Source organism: Lepus europaeus, chromosome 10 (assembly GCF_033115175.1).
Source record: "Lepus europaeus isolate LE1 chromosome 10, mLepTim1.pri, whole genome shotgun sequence".
In the NCBI taxonomy this organism is placed as follows: Eukaryota; Metazoa; Chordata; class Mammalia; order Lagomorpha; family Leporidae; genus Lepus; species Lepus europaeus.
This window is the reverse complement of record NC_084836.1, coordinates 103,005,023-103,024,257: the sequence shown is the minus strand read 5'-3', so window position 1 is coordinate 103,024,257 and position 19,235 is coordinate 103,005,023. Positions and strand designations below refer to the sequence as shown.

General features: G+C 43.1%; 1 protein-coding gene across 2 annotated transcripts in view; it reads left to right on the top strand.

The window, feature by feature from the left end:
* The window catches only part of LOC133769018 (ubiquinol-cytochrome c reductase complex assembly factor 1), a 133,835-nt gene that overhangs the window by 23,248 nt on the left and 91,352 nt on the right, over window positions 1–19,235 (top strand). The window contains exons 3-4 of one of the 2 annotated variants that reach the window (XM_062204098.1): window positions 9,273–9,365; window positions 12,865–12,972. In XM_062204098.1, the coding sequence (XP_062060082.1) occupies window positions 9,273–9,365; window positions 12,865–12,972 (201 nt within the window). Of the gene's footprint in view, window positions 1–9,269; window positions 9,366–12,864; window positions 12,973–19,235 lie in introns of both variants that reach the window. The other variant, XM_062204097.1, reaches the window with a different exon arrangement.

Sequence of the window (19,235 nt, the reverse complement as noted above, 5' to 3'; positions counted from 1 at the left end):
CCACTCCCATTTTCTTTTTCTTTTTTTTTTTTTAAGATTTTATTTTATTTATTTGAAAGAGTTACCGAGAGAGGCAGAGCCAGAAAGAGAGAAAGGTCTTCCATCCGCTGGTTCACTCCTCCAAATGACCACAATGGCCAGAGCTGAGCCGATCTGAAGCCAGGAGCCAGGAGCTTCCTCCGGGTCTCCCACGCAGGCACAGGGGCCCAAGGACTTGGGCCATCCTCCACTGCCTTCCCAGGCCACAGCAGAGAACTGAATTGGAAGTAGGGAAAGCCGGGACATGAACCACCGCCCACATGGGATTCTGGCACCACAGGCCAGGGGTTTAACCCACTGTGCCACAGTGCCAGCACCCCACCCCCATTTTCTAATTAGCTATTCTCCTAATCAAATATTCCCAGTTTTGGCTTTTGGGAAAAATTTGGCCTTTTTTTTTTTTTTTTAAATTTAAAATGGAGAGAGAGAGAGAGCTACCATCCACTGGTTCACTTCTTTTTCTTCTTCTTCTTCTTTTTTTTTTTTTTTTTTAAGATTTCTTTATTTGAAAGGCAGAGTTACAGAGAGGCAGAGAAAGAGAGAGGTCTTCCATTCGCTGGTTTACTCCTCAGATGGCCATAACAGCTGGAGCTGTGCCAATCCAAAGCCAGGAGCCAGGAGCTTCTTCTGGGTCTCCTACACAGGTGCAGGGGCCCAAGGACTTGGCACATCCTCTACTGCGTTCCCAGGCCATAGCAGAGAGCTGGAATGGAAGTGAAGCAGCCAGGACTCGAACTGCACCCATATGAGATGCTGGCACTGCAGGTGGTGGCTTACCCGATACGCCACAGCACTGACCTCTGGTTCACTTCTTAGATGCCTGTGACAGAGCCTGAAGCGAAGCCAAGAACTCAATCCAGTTCTCTCATGTTGGTGGCAGAAGCCCAATTTACTAGAGCTGTCACCACTGTGTCCCAGGAACTGTTTTAGCAGGTTGCTGGAATGAGGAGCCAGAGCCAGGAATTGAACTAGGCTCTAAAATAGGATGCAGTATCTTTTTTTTTTTTTTAAGATTTATTTGTTTATTTGAAAGTCATAGTTAGAGAGAGAGGGAGAGAGAGATCTTCCATCTGATAGTTCACTTCCCAAATGGCCTGGGATGAGTCAGGCTAAAGCCAACATCCAGGAGCTTCATCTGGGTCTCCTACATGGGTGGCAGGGGCCCAGAGTCTTGGACCATCTTCTACTGATATTTCTAGGCCATTAGCAGGAAGGTGGATTGGATTATAAGTAGAGCATCTAGGACACGAATTGGTGGCCATATGGGATGCTGGTGTCATAAGTGGTAGCTTTACCTGCGATGCCACAATGCTGGCTCCTCTCCATCATTTTTCGAATACTCCCTTATTAACTGGCACCACAAGATGTTTTAGGTTTATGTTGTACTTTCTTTGCGCTACCCCTAGATTCAATAATTTATCCAAGGAGACCTCATTCCTTTTTTTTTTTTTTTTTTAACCTTTATTTGTTTGAAAGGTTAAATTTCAGACAGAGAGGGAAAGACAGAGAGAGAGATTTTCCACTGGTTCTGTCCCCAAATGGTCACAAGGGTTGGGATTGGGTCAAGCTGAAGCCAGGAACATGGAACTTCATTCAGGTATTCCATGTGGATGGTAGGGGCCCTAGCAGTTGGGCCATCTTCTGCTGTTTTCTCAGATGCCTTAGCAGGGAGTTGGATCTGTAGAGAAGTCAGGATTCGAGCTGGAGCTCTCACATGGGTGCCCATGTCTCAAGGAGCAGCCTAACCCGCTGACCCACTGCAGCCCCTCCTTGTTCTTTTAATAAAGAGATAGTATTTAGAAATAAAGATCTGAGGGGCTGGCACTTTGGCATAGTGGGCTAAGTCTCTGCCTGTGATGCCAGCATCCCATACGGGCGCTGGTTCAAGTCCCGGCTGCTCTTCTGATCCAGCTCTCTGCTATGGCCTGAGAAAGCAGTAGAAGATCGCCCAAGCGCTTGGGCCCCTGCACCTGCATGGGAGACCTGGAAGAAGCTCCTGGCTCCTGGCTTCAGATTGAGCCCAGATTCGGCTGTAATGGCCATTTGGGGAGTGAACCAGTGGATGGAAGACCTTTCTTTCTGTCTCTCCTTCTTACTGTAACTCTACCTCCCAAATAAATAAATAAAAAGTGTATGTCAACCTGTCAGATTAAATTCTACTCAATTTTTTTTTGTTTTGTTTTTTAAGATTTATTTTATTTATTTGAAAGGTAGAGTGACAGAGAGAGAGAGACAGAAAGATATCTTCCACCTACTGGTTCACTCTCCAAATGGCCTGGTTACTGGCTGGGGCAGAAGCCAGAAGCCTGGAACTCCATTCAGATCTCCTATGTGGGTGGCATGGGCCCAAGTACTCTGACCATTTTCTGTTGCTTTCCCAGGCACATCAGCAGGGAGCTGGATTGGAAGCAGAGCAGCCAAAGACAGGAACCCACCCTCCTTATGGGCTGCTGGTGTTGCAGGTGATGCTTTGACCTGCTGCACCGCAGTGTTAGCCCCCTTCTCAGGTTTCTGAAGGCAGTTTTATATAGGACAAAACATAGCTTTGAATCTATGTTCCCCTTGTTAATGAACTTTACTTCTTTGAGCCTTAATGTCCTAATTTCAAAAATGAGGAAATATAGTATATACATTATAAGCTTATTATAAGTCAAACAGGGAGCATATAGGTTCTAGGCAGAATGGAGATCTCTAGTAAATTGTAACTATTATTTTTGTTGCTATTTTATGTTCTTGCTACTTGGATAGGTTTTCTTTTCCCTGTATAAAGTGAAACTAGAAGAAAATAAATAATAAATAAGTAAATTGACCTAAAAGTACCTTCAGCGAATTGCAACATCTCCCTTGGTCTTAGTTTCCTCATCTGTGAAATTAAAAGGTTGGACTAGAAGATCTTTGAGATTTCTTCCAGCTCAAGTGTTATTCTAAGTTACTCCTTAGTTCTTCAGTTGCTTTTTCTCCAAGCTAAACAGCCTCAGTTCATGTTAACCTTTCCACTAGGACCTTTTATTCATCCCTTTGATCATTCCTGTGGTTCTTTTTTGGACCTTCTCCAGGTTGTCCTTCTCTTTGAAAAAAATAAAATTAAAAAAAGTCCACCTAGTTTTTATTGAGTATCAGCTTTATGCCCAAAATAGTATTAAGCACTGAGACCGAATATAAATGAAGGATAAGATGGCCTGCGCCCTGGTAGAGATTATAGTTTTTTTTTTTTTTTTTTTTTTTTTAATTTTATTTGAGAGCTAGGGAGAGAGAGAGAGAGAGAGAGAGATCGCCTGGCCTCTTGTTCACTCCCTGAATGCCTTCAAGAGCCAGGGCTGGGCCAGGGGCAAAGCCAGGAGCTGAGAACTTACTTCTGATCTCCCATGTGGGTGGCAGGGACCCAAATACTTGAGCTATCACCTGCTGCCTTCCTGGATGCACATTAGCAAGAAGTTGGAATCAGGAACAGAGCTGGTTGGGACTTGAACCTAGGGGGTGCCTGAGTATGGATTGAAGGCATCCCAAGCTGTATCTTAACCATCATGGCAGACATCCATTCCAAGCTTTTAGTTTTGCTAAAAGGTCCAGATACATATACCCATGGTATTCAAAAATTGCTTGACTCTATCTGCATCTCCCCCTCTCTGCCCTCCCCCACCTTCTCGCCCTCTCTCTCTCCCATCTGAGAGCCTCTTCACTTTCAGAACCTTGTTGAAAAGGAAAAACTGAGGGTGAAATCTTAAATTCTTTTTAATGAGACTCTGCAAAAGAATTTATCATTGTGGTCTGGAACAGGTATATACATGAGAATTTACACATCTCTTTCCCATACATTATTTTATTTGGTTCTCAAAATAAGTGTGTGTATGGGGTTGGCACTCTGGTGTAGTGGGTAAAGCCGCCGTCTACAGTGCTGGCATCCCATATGGACACTGGTTCTAGTCCCAGCTGCTCCATTTCTGCTCCAGCTCTCTGCTATGGCTTGGGAAAGCCATGGAAGATGGCCCGAGTCCTTGGTCCCTGCACCTGTGTGGGAGACCCAGAAGAATCTCCTGGTTCCTGGCTTCTAGTTCGCACCGCTTCAGCCATTGAGGCCGATTGGGGAGTGAACCAGTGGAAGGAAGTCCTCTCTTTCTCTCTGCCTCTCCTTCTCTCTTTGTGTAACTCTGACTTTCAAATAAATAAATAAATAAAAATTAAAAAAAAAAAAATGTGTGAGATGGCCGGTGCCACGGCTCACTTGGCTAATCTTCCACCTGTGGTGCCGGCGCCCCGTGTTCTAGTCGCTGTTGGGGCGCCAGATTCTGTCCTGGTTGATCCTCTTTCAGTCCAGCTCTCTGCTGTGGCCCGGGAAGGCAGTGGAGGATGGCCCAAGTCCTTGGGCCCTGCACCCGCATGGGAGACCAGAAAGAAGCACCTGGCTCCTGGCTTCGGATCGGCGCAGCACGCCGGCCGTAGTGGCCATTTGGGGGGTGAACCAACGGAAAAGGAAGACCTTTCTCTCTGTGTTTCTCTCTCTCACTGTCTAACTCTGCCTGTCCACAAAAAAAAAAAAAAAAAAAAAAAAAAAAAAAAAAAAAAGTGTGAGATAGAGCTAGAGCTTGATCTTCTGACCTGGTGTTTTTTTCTCTTTATATTATGCTCCTTTACCTCTGTTTTCTCGTCCTACCTTTTTCTCTGTCTTGTCCTCTTTTACGGAATCGTTTCTGATGACTCTAAGTTATTCTTTTCCATTTATAAATTGCTGTTGTTTACACTGCCTATTCCACATAAACATTTTTGTACAATTTATTCTCTATTATAAACACCTAGAAAAAGGCACAGATCCTAAGTGTATAGTCTAATGCGTTACTACACAGTAAAAATATCCAGTGTTCAGATCAAGGAATAGACATTACCAGGGCCACAGAAGCCTCTTTGATCTCCTCCTAGTCATTACCTCCAACCAAGGTTAACCACAGTCTTCACTGTGAATACCATGGATTAGTTTGCCTTCTAAATGTACAGATTGTAGTCTCTTGTGAGTTTCTGTTTTCTTTCAACTGGTTTTAGAGATTCATCCATGTTATTCTGTACAGCAGTAGTTTATTCATTCTCATTGTTGTGTAATATTTTGTTACATGAATGGATCACAGTTTATCCGTTCTGTTGATGGTTGTTTGGGGTTTTCATGAATAGTGTTTCTATTAACATTCTTGTACATGCCTTTTGGTGAACATATGTGCACATTTCTGTTGGAGTTTATACCTAGAAATGGGCTACTCAGTCTTACAGAATATATATTTTTTCAGTTTCAACAGATACTGCCAGATAATTCTCCAAAGTGTACCATTTTATATAGCAGTTTATGCAAGTTTTAGTTGTTCTATATCCTTGTTAACTTTGTTTTGTTTCAGCATTTTAAAGTATAGTATTTAGTTTTGTTTCTTGTGTGTAGTGAGTCTTTATTTTATGAGCTCTTATAAGAAGGATTTTGTCTGTATCCCTAAACACAGTGTACTTTACTTGATTCTGGTAATAAAGATAGTTCTTACCCTCATGCATCTTTTTGGTAGTGACAATAGGAAATAAGCAAGTATATAAATGAATATATAATTATACATTTTAATGAGTACCATGAAGAAAATGAACATACTACTAGTACTACTGTAGAGAGTAATGAGATAGTAAGAACTTATCTTTATGGGGGCCAGGGCCGTGGCTTACTTGGTTAATCCTCCGCCTGCAGTGCCGGCATCCCATATGGGCGCCAGGTTCTAGTCCTGGTTGCTCCTCTTCCAGTCCAGCTCTCTGCTATGGCCTGGGAAGGCAGTGGAGGATGGCCCAAGTGCTTGGGCTCCTGCACCCGCCTGGGAGACCAGGAGAAGCACCTGGCTCCTGGCATTGGATTGGCGCAGCGCCGGCCGTAGCGGCCATTTTGGGGGGTGAACCAATGGGAGGAAGACCTTTCTCTCTGTCTCTCTCTCTCACTGTCTAACTCTGCCTGTCAAAAAAAAAAAAAAATTAAAAAAAAAAAAGAACTTATCTTTAGGTAAAGTGGTCAGGGGAGGTTTCTTTGAAAACATGGTGTTGGATTATTTTTTTTCTCTACAAAAAGTTATTGGTGTCTTTTCAGTTTAAACATGAAAAGTTGAACTTTTCAAAAGTTGGGTGAATCTGGAGGGCAAGGGGAAGTGATAGTCAAACAAAAAAGTAAATATATGTTTATAGATCCGTTCGGGTGCAAGAATGTTAATTTATAAATAATGAAAGGATGGAAATACAACAGGTACTTCTTCTGGAGCTATGGGGAAAGAAAAAGTTAAAATAACCAAATCAGGCTGGCACTGTGGCATAGTAGGTTAAGCATTAGCTTGTAATGCCTGCATCCCATGTGGCTGCTGGTTTGGGTCCTGGCTGCTCTGCTTCTTTTTTTTTTTTTTTAATATTTATTTATTTGAAAGTCAGAATTATAGAGAGGTAGAGGCAAAGGTTGAGAGAGAGAGAGAGAGAGAGGTCTTCCATCTGCTGGTTCATTCCCTAGATGGCCCCAATAGCTGGAGCAGTGCCAGTCTGAAGCCAGGAGCCAGGAGCCATCTTCTGCTTTCCCAGGCCATAGCAAAGAGCTGGATTAGAAGTAGAGCAGCCATTACTTGAACTGGCTTTACCTGCTATGCCATAGCATCAACCCCCCTTGCTCCACTTCTGATCCAGCTCCCTGCTGATGGTCCGGAAAAGCAGTGAAAGATGGCCCAAGTGCTTGCCCTCTGTACCCATGTGGGAGAACTGGAAGAAGCTCCTGGCTCCTGGCTTCAGATTGGCCCAATTCCAGCTGTTGCAGCCATTTGTGAATTGAACCAGTGGATGGAAGACCTCTCTATCTCTTCCTCTCTCTCTGCAACTCTGCCTCTCAAGTAAATAAATAAATTAAAAAAAAAAAAAAAAAGATAACCAAATCAAAGAGAACTCGGTCCAAAGCACAGCACATTGAAACTGCTTTTGGTTGTCTTTGAACCAGTTTAAATGCTTTGTGTTCCAGATGGCCCAATACACTGATGTATGTGATGTAATGGAAGGCATTCAGGGTTTAGTTGTCTGTGTTTTACAAAGCCTGCTTAATACTTACAAATTAAAGCATACATGTCCCTGAGGCTGACTAGAAGAATCCTCACTAATTTCTTTGAGTGTTAATTTTTTTAAAGATTTATTTATTTATTTATTTGAGAGTTACACAGAGAGAGGCAGAGAGAGAGAAAGAGAGAGAGGTCTTCCATCCGATGGTTCACCCCCCAATTGGCCACAATGGCTGGACCTGCGCCCTGGAGGATGGCCCAGGTGCTTGGGCTCCTGCACCAGCATGGGAGACCAGGAGGAAGCACCTGGCTCTTGGCTTTGGATCGGCGCAGCGCCGGCTGTAGCGGCCATTTGGGGGGTGAACCAATGGGAGGAAGACCTTTCTCTCTGTCTCTCTCTCTCACTGTCTAACTCTGCCTGTCAAAAAAAAAAAAAAAAATGGCCGGAGTAATAACTAAATATTGCAGCAATGCAATTTATGGAAGGAAAAAAGACCCAGTCAATTTTGAATTTAAAAACTCTCCTGCCAACTACATCTGCCACAGACATCTTCCTGAACCTCGGCTGCAGTAAGGATTAAAGCAGATAATACATGGAAAGTACTTCTCACAAAGCAGTCCTCAATAGCAGAAGCTTCCATATCACCAGCATCATCAACACCACTATTGCTCAAATCACAACTGCCTTTCTTTGTTCACACTGCATTTGAAGTATTTAAAGCTCATAAAATAAAGACAATGGCCAGAGCTTTACCCTTCCAAAGCCAGGAGCCAGGAGCTTCTTCTGGGTCTCCATTTGAGCCATCTTCTACTTCTTTCCCAGGCCATAGCAGAGAGCTGGATCAGAAGTGGAGCAGTCGGGACTCGAACCATTGCCGATATGGGATGCTGGCACTTCAGATCAGGGCGTTAACCTGCTGTGCCACAGCGCCGGCCCTATTTGTTTTATTTTTATTTTTATTTTTTGGAAGGCAGTGAGAGAGAGAGAGAGAGAAAGAAACAGACAGAAAGAGGAAACTTTCATTTACTGGTTCACTTCCCCAGTGCCTGCAACAGCTGGGGATGGGTTAGGCCAAAGCCAGGAACCTGGAGTTCCATCCAGTTCTCCCACATAGGTGGCGTGTACTCAAGTACTTGAACCGTTGTCTGTTGTCTCTCAGGATGCACAGTAGTAGGAAGCTAGGTTGGAAGCTGAGTCACCAGGACTCAAACCAGGCACTCCCACATGGAATGGAGTGTCCCAAGCAGAAGCTTAACCTGCTGAGCTACAGTGTCCTCCCCTGAATAATCTTTTAATACCTTAGTTTGGAAAGAAATGCAAATAGTATTATTCCACTAGTAGAAAGTCTGTTTTTCCTTTGTTAGGATTAAAGAGAAAAATAATTTTTGTTTCATGTGTTCCATCTTTCCTTGGACTAAGCCAACCCCTTTTGTTATAAAGATAATGTAATTTCTTGACAGTTTGGAAACTATATTTGCAAATTTACAAAATTACTGGCACTACAGATAGGGGCTTAACCCAGTACGTCAGAGCACCAGCCCCTGCGTATTATTCTTGGTTGTAATAATGCATACCTAATAGGATAGAGGTAAGATTAAATACAGAAATATGTGAAAGGCATTTAGTGTAGTATCTGACACATAATAATTAAACTAAGTTATGGCTACTATTTTGCCAAAGTACTTTAAATGCAGTGTGAACAAAGAAAGGCAGTTGTGATTTGAGCAATAGTGGTGTTGATGATGCTGGTGATATGGAAGCTTCTGCTATTGAGGACTGCTTTGTGAGAAGTACTTTCCATGTATTATCTGCTTTAATCCTTACTGCAGCCGAGGTTCAGGAAGATGTCTGTGGCAGATGTAGTTGGCAGGAGAGTTTTTAAATTCAAAATTGACTGGGTCTTTTTTCCTTCCATAAATTGCATTGCTGCAATATTTAGTTATTACTACAGTTCAGTTTCCTAGAGTTTACTTAGTTCTAGGTTTCTAGAGCCCAATCCTTTATACATCTTGAAGTAATCATTAGAATGTTTTTTGAGCACTTGTCATGTACAGACACCATTCTAGGTGCTTATATTGGGTCCTATTGGTGGTCACATCACTAGGAACAGGCTATGCAAGGTGGATAGTTTTATAGTTATTCACTTTGTCCAGATTAACTCTCCGCATAGCTTACATCTGTTTGTTGTCCTCCAGCAGCTCCAGATGAGACAGTTCCAAGAAGGTGATGGGTCAGAACAGATTCCTGGAGTAGACATACAACTGAGCAGAAAGTATCACACCACAAATAAGGTGAGGATTATTAATACTTTCTATGTGTACAGGGTACTTTATCACAGATGTTCTTTGTATCTCAACAAAATTACCAGCTAGGTGACTGAAGCAAGGAGTTTTATTTTATTCAATATGGGTGAGGCTCATTGAGCTGATGGACTTGCCCAAAAATCACAGGATAGGAAGTGATTCACCAGCTGAATATTTGCCCCTAAGCCTTCCGAGCCTGAGTTCTGTGTTTCTTCCACTGTACTGCCTTGCCTAGAAAACACTTTAGGGGAATAAGTCTTTATGAATTTCTTACGTGTTAAAAATAAAGTCATATTTACTGCTTGGGAAGTTTCTTTCTTTCTTTTTCTTTTTTTTTGACAGGTAGAGTGGATAGTGAGAGAGAGACAGAGAGAAAGGTCTTCCTTTTTGCCGTTGGTTCACCCTCCAATGGCCACTGCGGCTGGCGCATCTCGCTGATCCGAAGCCAGGAGCCAGGTGCTTCTCCTGGTCTCCCAGGCGGGTGCAAGGCCCAAGGACTTAGGCTATCCTCCACTGCCTTCCCAGACCATAGCAGAGAGCTGGCCTGGAAGAGGGGCAACCAGGACTAGAACCCGGTGTGCCGGCGCCGCAAGGTGGAGGATTAGCCTGTTGAGCCACGGCGCCGGCCGGGAAGTTTCTTATTGTATATAACTTGCCTTCATTTGGAGAGAGTTAGACTTACAATAGATTTTTCTTGGTGTTTACTTCCAAACTGCAAGTCTCAGGTTGTTAATAGTCATTAATACTCATAAAATTTGTTATGCAAAGAACATAGGGTGTAAAAGCATTTATCCAGTGCTTGCGTTGGTTGATACTGTGTACATGTGTTTCTGTATTTTATTGATTGTGGTTTTGAATGAGTTTTTTTTTTTTTTAATTTATGTATTTGAAAGACAGAGTTACAGCAGCGGTGGGTGGAGTAGGTGAGACAGAGAGAGATCTCCCATCTGCTAGTTCACTTCCTAGATGGCTGCAACAGCTGGAGCTGAGCTGATCTGAAGCCAGGAGCTTCCTTCAGGTCTACCACATGGGTTCAGGGGCTCAAGTGCTTGGGCTGTTTTCCCAGGTGCACTAGCAAGGAGCTGGATTGGAAGTGGAGCAACAGGGACTTGAACTGGCATCCATATGGCTTGCTGCGTTACAGGTGGTAGCTTTACCCACTATGCCATAACACCAGCTCCTTGAATGACTTTTTCAAAAAGATTTACTTATTTATATGTATTTATTTATTAAAGATCTATTTATTTATTTGAAAGGCAGTTACAGAGAGGTAGAGGCAAGAGAGAGAGAGGTCTTACATCCGCCGGTTCACTCCCCAGATTGCCACAACGGCTGGAGCTGAGCTGATCCGAAGTCAGGAGCCAGGAACTTTTTTCGGGTCTCCTTTATGGGTGCAGGAGCCCAAGGATTTGGGCCATCTTTTTTTTTTTTTTTAAATTAATTTATTTATTTGAAAGGCAGAGTTAAGAGAGGCAGAGAGAGAGAGAGAGAGAGAGAGAGAGAGGTCTTTCATCTGCTGGTTTACTCCCGAAATGGCTGCAAAGGCCAGAGCTGCATTGGGCCATCTTCTCTGCTTTCCCAGGCCGTAGCAGAGAGCTGGATCGGAAATGGAACAGCCAGAACTTGAACTGGTGCCCACGTGGGATGCTGGCCCTGCAGGTGGCGGCCTTACCTGCTATGCCACAGTGCTGTCCCCTACTTATTTATTTGAAAGGCAGGGTGACAGGTGCTGGGAGTGAGGGGAGAGAGAGAAAGAGAAAGAGAACTCTTCTATCTGCTAGTTCACTCCCCAATTGACCACAGTGGCCAAGGCTGGTCCAGGCTGAAGCCAGGAGCCTGGAACTTTATCTGGATTGCCTATGTGTGTGGCATCGGCCCAACCACTTGGGCCATCTTCTGGTGCTTTCCCAGGTGCATTAGTGGGGAGCTCTATTAGAAGTGGATCAGCGAGGGCTCAAACTGGCACTTTGATATGAGGTACCAGCATCATAAGCAGTGACTAACCTGCTGCGCCACAACACTGGCCCCTTAAATAACTTTTGGCTGCTTTCAGGCAGTATTTCTCTTTCTGTTTTGTTATGTCAATAAACATAGAACATTCCTATTCTCAGCATTGTTCTTTGAGTGATGAGAGTCAAGATTTCCTTTTAAATATGTTTTTCTAATAAAACTTCATCCTAGGACAGGTCTTATGGGTGCAGTAGTTTAAGCTGCCACTTGGAACACCCACATCCCATATTGGAGGACTTGGCTTGAGTCCCGTCGCTGCTTCTGATCCAGCTTCCTGCTAATGGGCCTGAAAAGACAGTGGTTGATGGCCTAGGTACTTGGGTTCCTGCCATCTACAGGCACACCTGGATGGAGTTCCTGGCTTTGTCTTCAACTTGGCCTGGTTCTAACGGTTGTGGGCATTTGGAGATTAAACCAGTAGATGGGGACTGGTGCTGTGGCATAGCGGGTAAAGCTGCCTCCTATGACTCTGGCATGCCATATGGGTACCAGTTCATGTCCTGGCTGCTTTACTTCTGATCCAGCTGCCTGCCAATGTGCTAATGTGCCTGGAAAAGCAGCGGAGCATGGACCAAGTGCTTGTGCCACTGCACCCACGTGGGAGTCCTGGAAGAAGCTCCTGGCTCCTGGCTTTAGCTTGGTTGTTGTAGCCATTTGAGGAGTGAACCAGCAGATAGAAGATCTCTTTCTCTGTCTTCTCTAACTGTGCCTTTCAAATAAATAAGTCTTTAGAAAACAATAACAACAACAACAGCAAAGAAAGGTGGATAGAAGATTTCTCTCCTTCTTTGTCACTCTTCCTTTCAAGTAAATTAAATAAACATCCATCCATCCATTCTTTTTTTTTTTTAAGATTTATTTATCTGAGAGGTAGAGTTACAGACAGAGAGAAGGAGAGACAGAAAGGTCTTCCATCTGCTGGTTCACTCCCCAGATGGCTGCAATGGCTGCAATGGTTGGAGCAGGGTGTATCTTAAGCCAGGAGCCAGGAGCTTCTTCCAGGTCTTCCACGTGGGTGCAGGGGCCCAAGCACTGGGCCATTTTCTACGTCTTTCCCAGGCCATAGCAGAGAGCTGGATCAAAAGAAGAGCAGCTGGGATTAGAACTGGCACCCATATGGGATGCTGGTGCCACAGGTAGAGGCTTAGCCTGCTAAGCCACAGAACCAGCCCCCATCCATTCTTAAAAAAACCCTAATTCTGATACCCCAAATCTGTCATTTTCTAGACATTATTTCCTAGTTCATAGACATATGGTTAATGAGGGGAATATGCCTTGCTCTGAAGTTTAGAGGACCTCTCAGGTATAATTCCAGGTAAGATGCCTTAAAAAAAAGGAAAATTAAGGTGTAGGTGTTTCGATGCATCAAGTTAAGCTGCCTGTTGGGATGCCTACATACCATAATGATGAAAAAAACATTCTATTAAATTTTTTTTTTCTTCAACTTATTTTGGTTTCCTTTCCTTTGGTTGAATAGCTTCCTACTACCAAGGATTCACCACAGCCTGCTGAGGAAAAAGTTGGTGCCTTCACAAAGATAATAGAAGCCATGGGATTCACAGGACCTTTGAAATACAGTAAATGGGTAAATTTCTTATCTTTCTTTTTGGGATTTTTTATTTCTGCTTTCTCTTTGAAAATTTTTTTTCCTAAGAAACTTTTTAAAAGCTGCTACTTTGCTCATATAAAATTTATTCATTATTCTGAGAACTTCAAAATGCATTCCTCGGCACATACTTCCAAGTTTTATTTGTAACGGCTGGGCTAAAATACTCAGTTTGAATGCTTGGAAGTATATCAGTAGAAGGAATGGCAATAAGACTGGGCTTTCCTGCATGGTATACCATATAGATGAGTTCTTTAGGGTCAGATGGGCCAAGTGCTCTGATGGCAGCATTCTTAAGGAAGTATTGCTCCCTGATAAATTCCTATTCATCTAAGTGATTGTCACTAGATCATTGCAGTGATTTTATTTTTTAATTAATTTATTTATTTGAAAGGCAGAGTTACAGAAAGAGAGGGATAGCAGAGAAAGAGATCTTCCATCCACTGGTTCACCAGATGGCTGCAGTGGCTGGGGCTGGGCCAGGCTGAAGCTAGGAGCAAAGGGTACAAGGGCCCAAACAGTTGAACCATCTTCTGCTGCTTTCCCAGTTGCATTAGCATTAGCTGAATCAGATGTGGGATACAGGTGCTGCAGGCTTAACCTGCTGCACCACGGCACCTGCCCCCTGTAGTGACTTAAAAAAAAAATTGACTAATCATCTTTTTGGTAAGTAATCTTCTTTTTGTTAAGTAATAGAGTCCATAATTTATAGTGATTCTTACGATGAGATATTTGCTGGTCAGCTCTTGTCCCAATACATTATATGCTATGGGTAGTTGCTATGAATGGATGGATGTCTTGTCTGTATCAGAGGCATGCTGCCCTGGGCTCTGGCATTAATACTCCTGTCTAGTTAAAGTAATGAAATATTAGTGGTTCAGTTCTTCTCAGCTCAGTTATCTCCTAGTCTTACCATTTCTATTATAGCAGAAGAGCCTTTTAATATGCCTTGCAGTGTTGCTGGAATGTTGGGTAAACCTATTCATAAGTTATAAGTAAAAGCAAGCCAATGTGAAATAGTAGGGAAGGTGTTTCTAGAAAATATCATGAGGTATGTGTTGTGGTACCATCCCTTGGGGTACCGGCACCCTATAATGGAATGCTTAGTGCCTGTCTTGGTTCTCTGCACTTCTGATCCAGCTTTCTGTTAAAGCACCCTGCTACTTATGTGAGAGACCTGGAATTCTCAAGAGTTCTAGGACTCCTGGCTTCAGCTGTTGTGGACATTTAGGGAGTAAATCAGCAGTTGGTAGAGCTCATCAATAGGATGGAAAGAGACAGAGGTCTAGTATCCACTGGTTCATTCACCAAAATCCACAGAAGCTTAGGCTAGGCCAAGCCAAAGCCAAGAGTCAGGAACTCCGTCTGGGTCTCTCCTGGGGTGCCAGGACCCCAAGTAACCAAGCCAACATCTGTTGCTGGGGTGCGCATTAGCAGGAGGCTGGATTGGAAGTGAATGTGTGGCTTGAACTCAGGTACCCAAATGGCAATTTAACATTCTGTGCCTTGATACCTGCTCCACAAATTAAGTTGCATCTTAATTCTTTGACAGTGGATACTTTTTGGTATATTAGATGTTTTTAACTAGAATCTTTTTTCCTATTTAGCAAAGAGGTTGTGATTATGGTATTTGGATTTAAAAACTTAAAAGAAGAGGGAAATAAGAGCAGAAAGAGAAGGGCTTGCTAAAATTAATTTCTTGGTGGTTAGGTTCTACTTGGTTGCTACCATATGCTTTGTCTGGTCTGGTTTTTTTTTTTTTTTTATTTTTTTTTTATAATTCCAGAGGGAAAATTGGCTACTATTTGGAGGATTACGAAGTCATCAGGAAAATTCCTTTACTCTTTTAGCTTAAGTTACCCTCTGATTTTTCTTGATCCTGTTGTGATCTCAACTGAATCCCTCAAGTTTGCATTTTAAAAATCTTTGATGATGTGGCAGTATCTACTTTGTATAACCTTCATTTTAGAATTTGTGACATCAAAATATCAAAGTATGTAGGGTAAATTTATTTTTATTTATTTGACAGAGTTAGACACTGAGGGAGAGAGACAGAGAGAAGGGCCTTCTTCCATTGGTTCACCCCCCAAATGGCTGCTACAGCCGGAGCTATGCCAATCCAAAGCCAGGAGCCAGGTACTTCTTGCTGGTCTTCCACGCGGGTGCAGGCACCCAAGCACTTGGGCCATCCTCCACTGCCTTCCCAGGCCACAGCAGAGAACTGGACTGGAAGAGGAGCAACTGGGACTAGAACCCGGTGCCCGTATGGGATGCCAGCACCGCAGGTGGAGAATTAACCAAGTGAGCCAAGGTGCCAGCCCCTGTAGGCTAAATTTAGATGGGGAAATGTAAGCATAACTTAGAAAGCAAAGGGTCCTTTTCAGCAATGTTGCCTCAGAAGTCTATGACTAGACAGTTGTGTTAGATTGCCTTGGCAAAATTCTTTGTTCTGTGTTTTCACATGTATTTGACTAGGGAGTACAATGCCTGCTTGTTTGTCTACATCTACAGTATTGATTTTTTTTTCTTCCTTAAGATTTATTCATTTGAAACACATAGTTACAGAGAGATCTTTTTATCTGCTGGGTCACTCCCCAGTGGCTGCAATGGCCAGGGTTGGGCCAAGCCACAGCTAGGTGCCTGAAACTCTGTCCTAGTCTCACGTGGGTAGCAGGGACCCAAGTACTTTGGCCATGATTCATTGCTTTCTCAGGTGCATTAACAGGGAGCTGGATGGGAAGTGGAGCAGCCAGAACTTGAACTGGTGCTCATATGGAATGTTAGCATCTCAAGCGGTAGCTTAACATACTGTGCCGCAGTGCCAGCTCCCTCTTTTTTTCTTTAATGTTTTCAGGTATATTTCTCATTTTTGTTTTAGAATCATACTTAGAATTTTTTTAAAAAGATTTATTTACTTATTTGAAAGCCTGAGCTACAAAGAGAAAGTTAGAGACAGAAATATCTTCTATCTGCTGATTTACTCCTCAAATGGCTATAATGGCCAGAGTTGGGCTAGTTCAAAGCCAGAACTTCATTCAGGTCTCCCATGTGTTTGGCAAGGGCTCAGGTACATGGTTTGTCTAATACTGTTTTCTCAGACCTGTGCTTATATGGGATACAGATGTCACAGGTGGTGGCTTAACTCACTGTATCACAATGGTGGCTCCCATACTTAGGATTTTTTTAAAGATTTATTTATTATTTATTTGAAAGGCAGTTACAGAGAGAGAGAGAGAGAGAGAGAGAGAGAGATCGTCCATCCACTGGTTCACTTCCCAAATGGTTTCAACGGCTAGGGCTGGGCCAGACTGAAGCCTGTAGCTTCTTCCAGGTCTCCCACATGGGTGCAGGGGCCTAAGCTCTTGGACAGTCTTTGCTGCTTTCCCAGGCACATTAGCAGGGAGCTGGATCAAAAGTGGAGCATCTGGGACTCGACCTGGTGCCCATTTAGGATGCTGTCGTCACAGGTGGTGGCATAACCCCTATACCACAATACTGGCCCTATCATACTTAGATTTTTTTTTTTTTTTTGACAGGTAGAATTATAGACAGAGAGAGAGAGAGACAGAGAGAAAGGTCTTCCTCCCATTGGTTCATTCCCCCCTAATGGCCGCCACTGCTGGCGCTGCATTGATCTGAAGCCAAGAGCCGGGTACTTCCTCCCGGTCTCCCATGTGAGTGCAGGGGCCCAAGCACTTGCACCATCCTCCACTGCCTTCCCCGGCCACAGCAGAGAGTTATACTGGAAGAGGAGCAACAAGGACTAGTACCTGGTGCCCCAGCTGGAATTAGAACCCGGGGTGCCGGCGCCGCAGGCGGAGGATTAACCAAGTGGGCCACGGCACTGACCCATACTTAGAATTTTAAGTGTAGCTTTCCCTTACCCTGTTTGAGTATTCTGAAATAATCATTCATTTTTGTTCTTTTCTATAGCAATGTTAGGACAACATTTACCAGATTCAGTCATGTGTCACAGGATAGTTTCTGTATTAGCTTTATGCCAGAAAGTTATTCCTGATTGGAACAGAACTTGAGGACCTGGGCGTATATTCACAGATAGGCAGTGAGTTTTATGTAAGCCTCAGAAGCTGTGTTGAATGAAGAATATTTGAATAACAATAGAGATGCTTAGCCTGGAAAAGAAAGGACCTGATGGTTCTTCTCAGGTATTTGTGGGACAAATGTTTTAAAAAACCAGAGAGACACTTAACATGAGGTTCTCTAGTGGGCAGAAAAATGTTTAATGAGTGTTACATGAAGCAGATGTAAGTTCAATAAAACAAAATAATCTAACAACAAGAATTGTCCTCCAGTGAGATAGTAGCCTTACAAGGTCATTGTCTTGTTTGAACGGGAGCCCAGATGGCTGACCATGAGTCAGGAATGCAGGAGGAAGAATCCCAGTGCAGAATGTGAGTAGGAGGTTCAAATGGCTGAAAAGCCCCTTCCAACTCTCACATAGCTATTACTGCAAGCCTTTTACTAGATTTGTTTTTCATCTTATAGGATGTGACAAAAGACATCAGTTAGTGGGAGGGCAAGTTTTCATTTCCTAAAGCCATCTTAGATGCTTCTGTTTTATTTAAGTAGACTGATGAAGTCTTCCTAAGTTAGAATGAAATAAACCTGAAATCATCTAAGGACCAGAACAGCTTGTATTGACTGGGTGGAGGTTTAGTTTACCTATCTCCTTAACTTATATTAATGCTTGATTTTTTTTTTTTTTTTTGAGATTTATTGATTTATTTGAGAGGCAGAGTTACAGACAGAGAAAGAGAGACAGAGAGTAAGGTCTTCCATGCGCTAGTTCACTCCCAAAATGGCCACAACGGCTAAAGCTGAGCCAATCTGAAGCCAGAAGTCAGAACCCAGGAGCTTCTTCTGAGTCTCCCATGTGGGTGCTGGGGCCCAAGCACTTGGGCCATCTTCCACTGCTTTCCCAGGCCATAAGCAGAGAGTTGGATGGGAAGAGGAGCAGCTAATATACGAATTGGCACCCATATGGGATACTGGCGCTGCAGGTGGAGGCTTAGCCTACTGCGCCACAGTGCCGGCCCCAATGCTTGATTCTTAAAGAGGTTCTTTCCTTAAGTTGTTATTTCCAGTCCCTGTGTGATGGTCTTAAGGGACTTGCTTTAGAGATTTGTCCAGGAAAATGGCTCACCCAAGTATAAAGGCTTGGCTTTGCTGCAGGAAAAGTGAAGAACTATAAAATGCTTCTGAGTGCCACAGTGTGAGTGCTGTGTAAATACACTGGCCAATCTGGTGACGTCTTCATTATTTGAAGTGAAAACTTTTTACAAACCTGTGGGAAAAATCTTTACAAGGAAGGGCTTGGGCCTTGGAGGCAAGTCAGAGGCCTTTATATGTATAGGAATCTGAAGGAAACTATAGGATTTAAAAAAAGAAATAGGCAATTAGGAATTTTAGGTAAAATTATGCATTTGTCTGCAGTTTAACTGGGCCATAAGCTCCATGAAGGCAGACCTTGTTTTGTTTACTGATTTATTCTCAGAATCCTGACTAGTGCCTGGCATTGAATTTTAGGTACTAAGTGAATTATTTGTCAGATGAATTGAAGAGTTATGAGATGTCCTAAATCTCTTTTCTCAAGGTTAGCAATGGACTTGTTAAGGCCAAAGTATTATGTTAATAGTATTTTTAGGATATCATTGGTTTGGTGTTGGTACAGACCAGTGTGGTCTGTGGTCAAATACTTCTCAGAATTGCAGATATTAACAAAGTTAAACAGGCTTCTTTTATGGTCTGTGATATGATGAATGATAGCAATTGATTTACTGATATTGAATCAACTTTACATTCTGGGATAAATCCCATTTTATTGTGATATATTGTCATTTTTTTAAAAGATAGATTTATTTATTTGAGAAGCAGAGAGAGAGAGCTCTTCCATCTGCTGGTCTACTCCCCCAAATGCTCAGCTGAGGCTGGGCTGTGCTGAAGCTAGGAGACTAGGACTTTATCCAGGTCTCCTATGTAGGTGGTAGGAACCTAAATACTTGGGCCATTATCTGCTGCCTTGCCAGGCGCATTAGCTGGAAGCTGCATTGGAAATTGAGTCATTGGACTTGAACCAGCACTTTGATATAGGACGCAGGCATCCTAAGTGGCAACTTAACCCACTATCTACCTACCTGTCATCCATTTAATGTATTGATGGATTTGATTTGTTAATACTTCAGTACATAATTTTACATCTCTGTTCATGAAAGATATGCTTC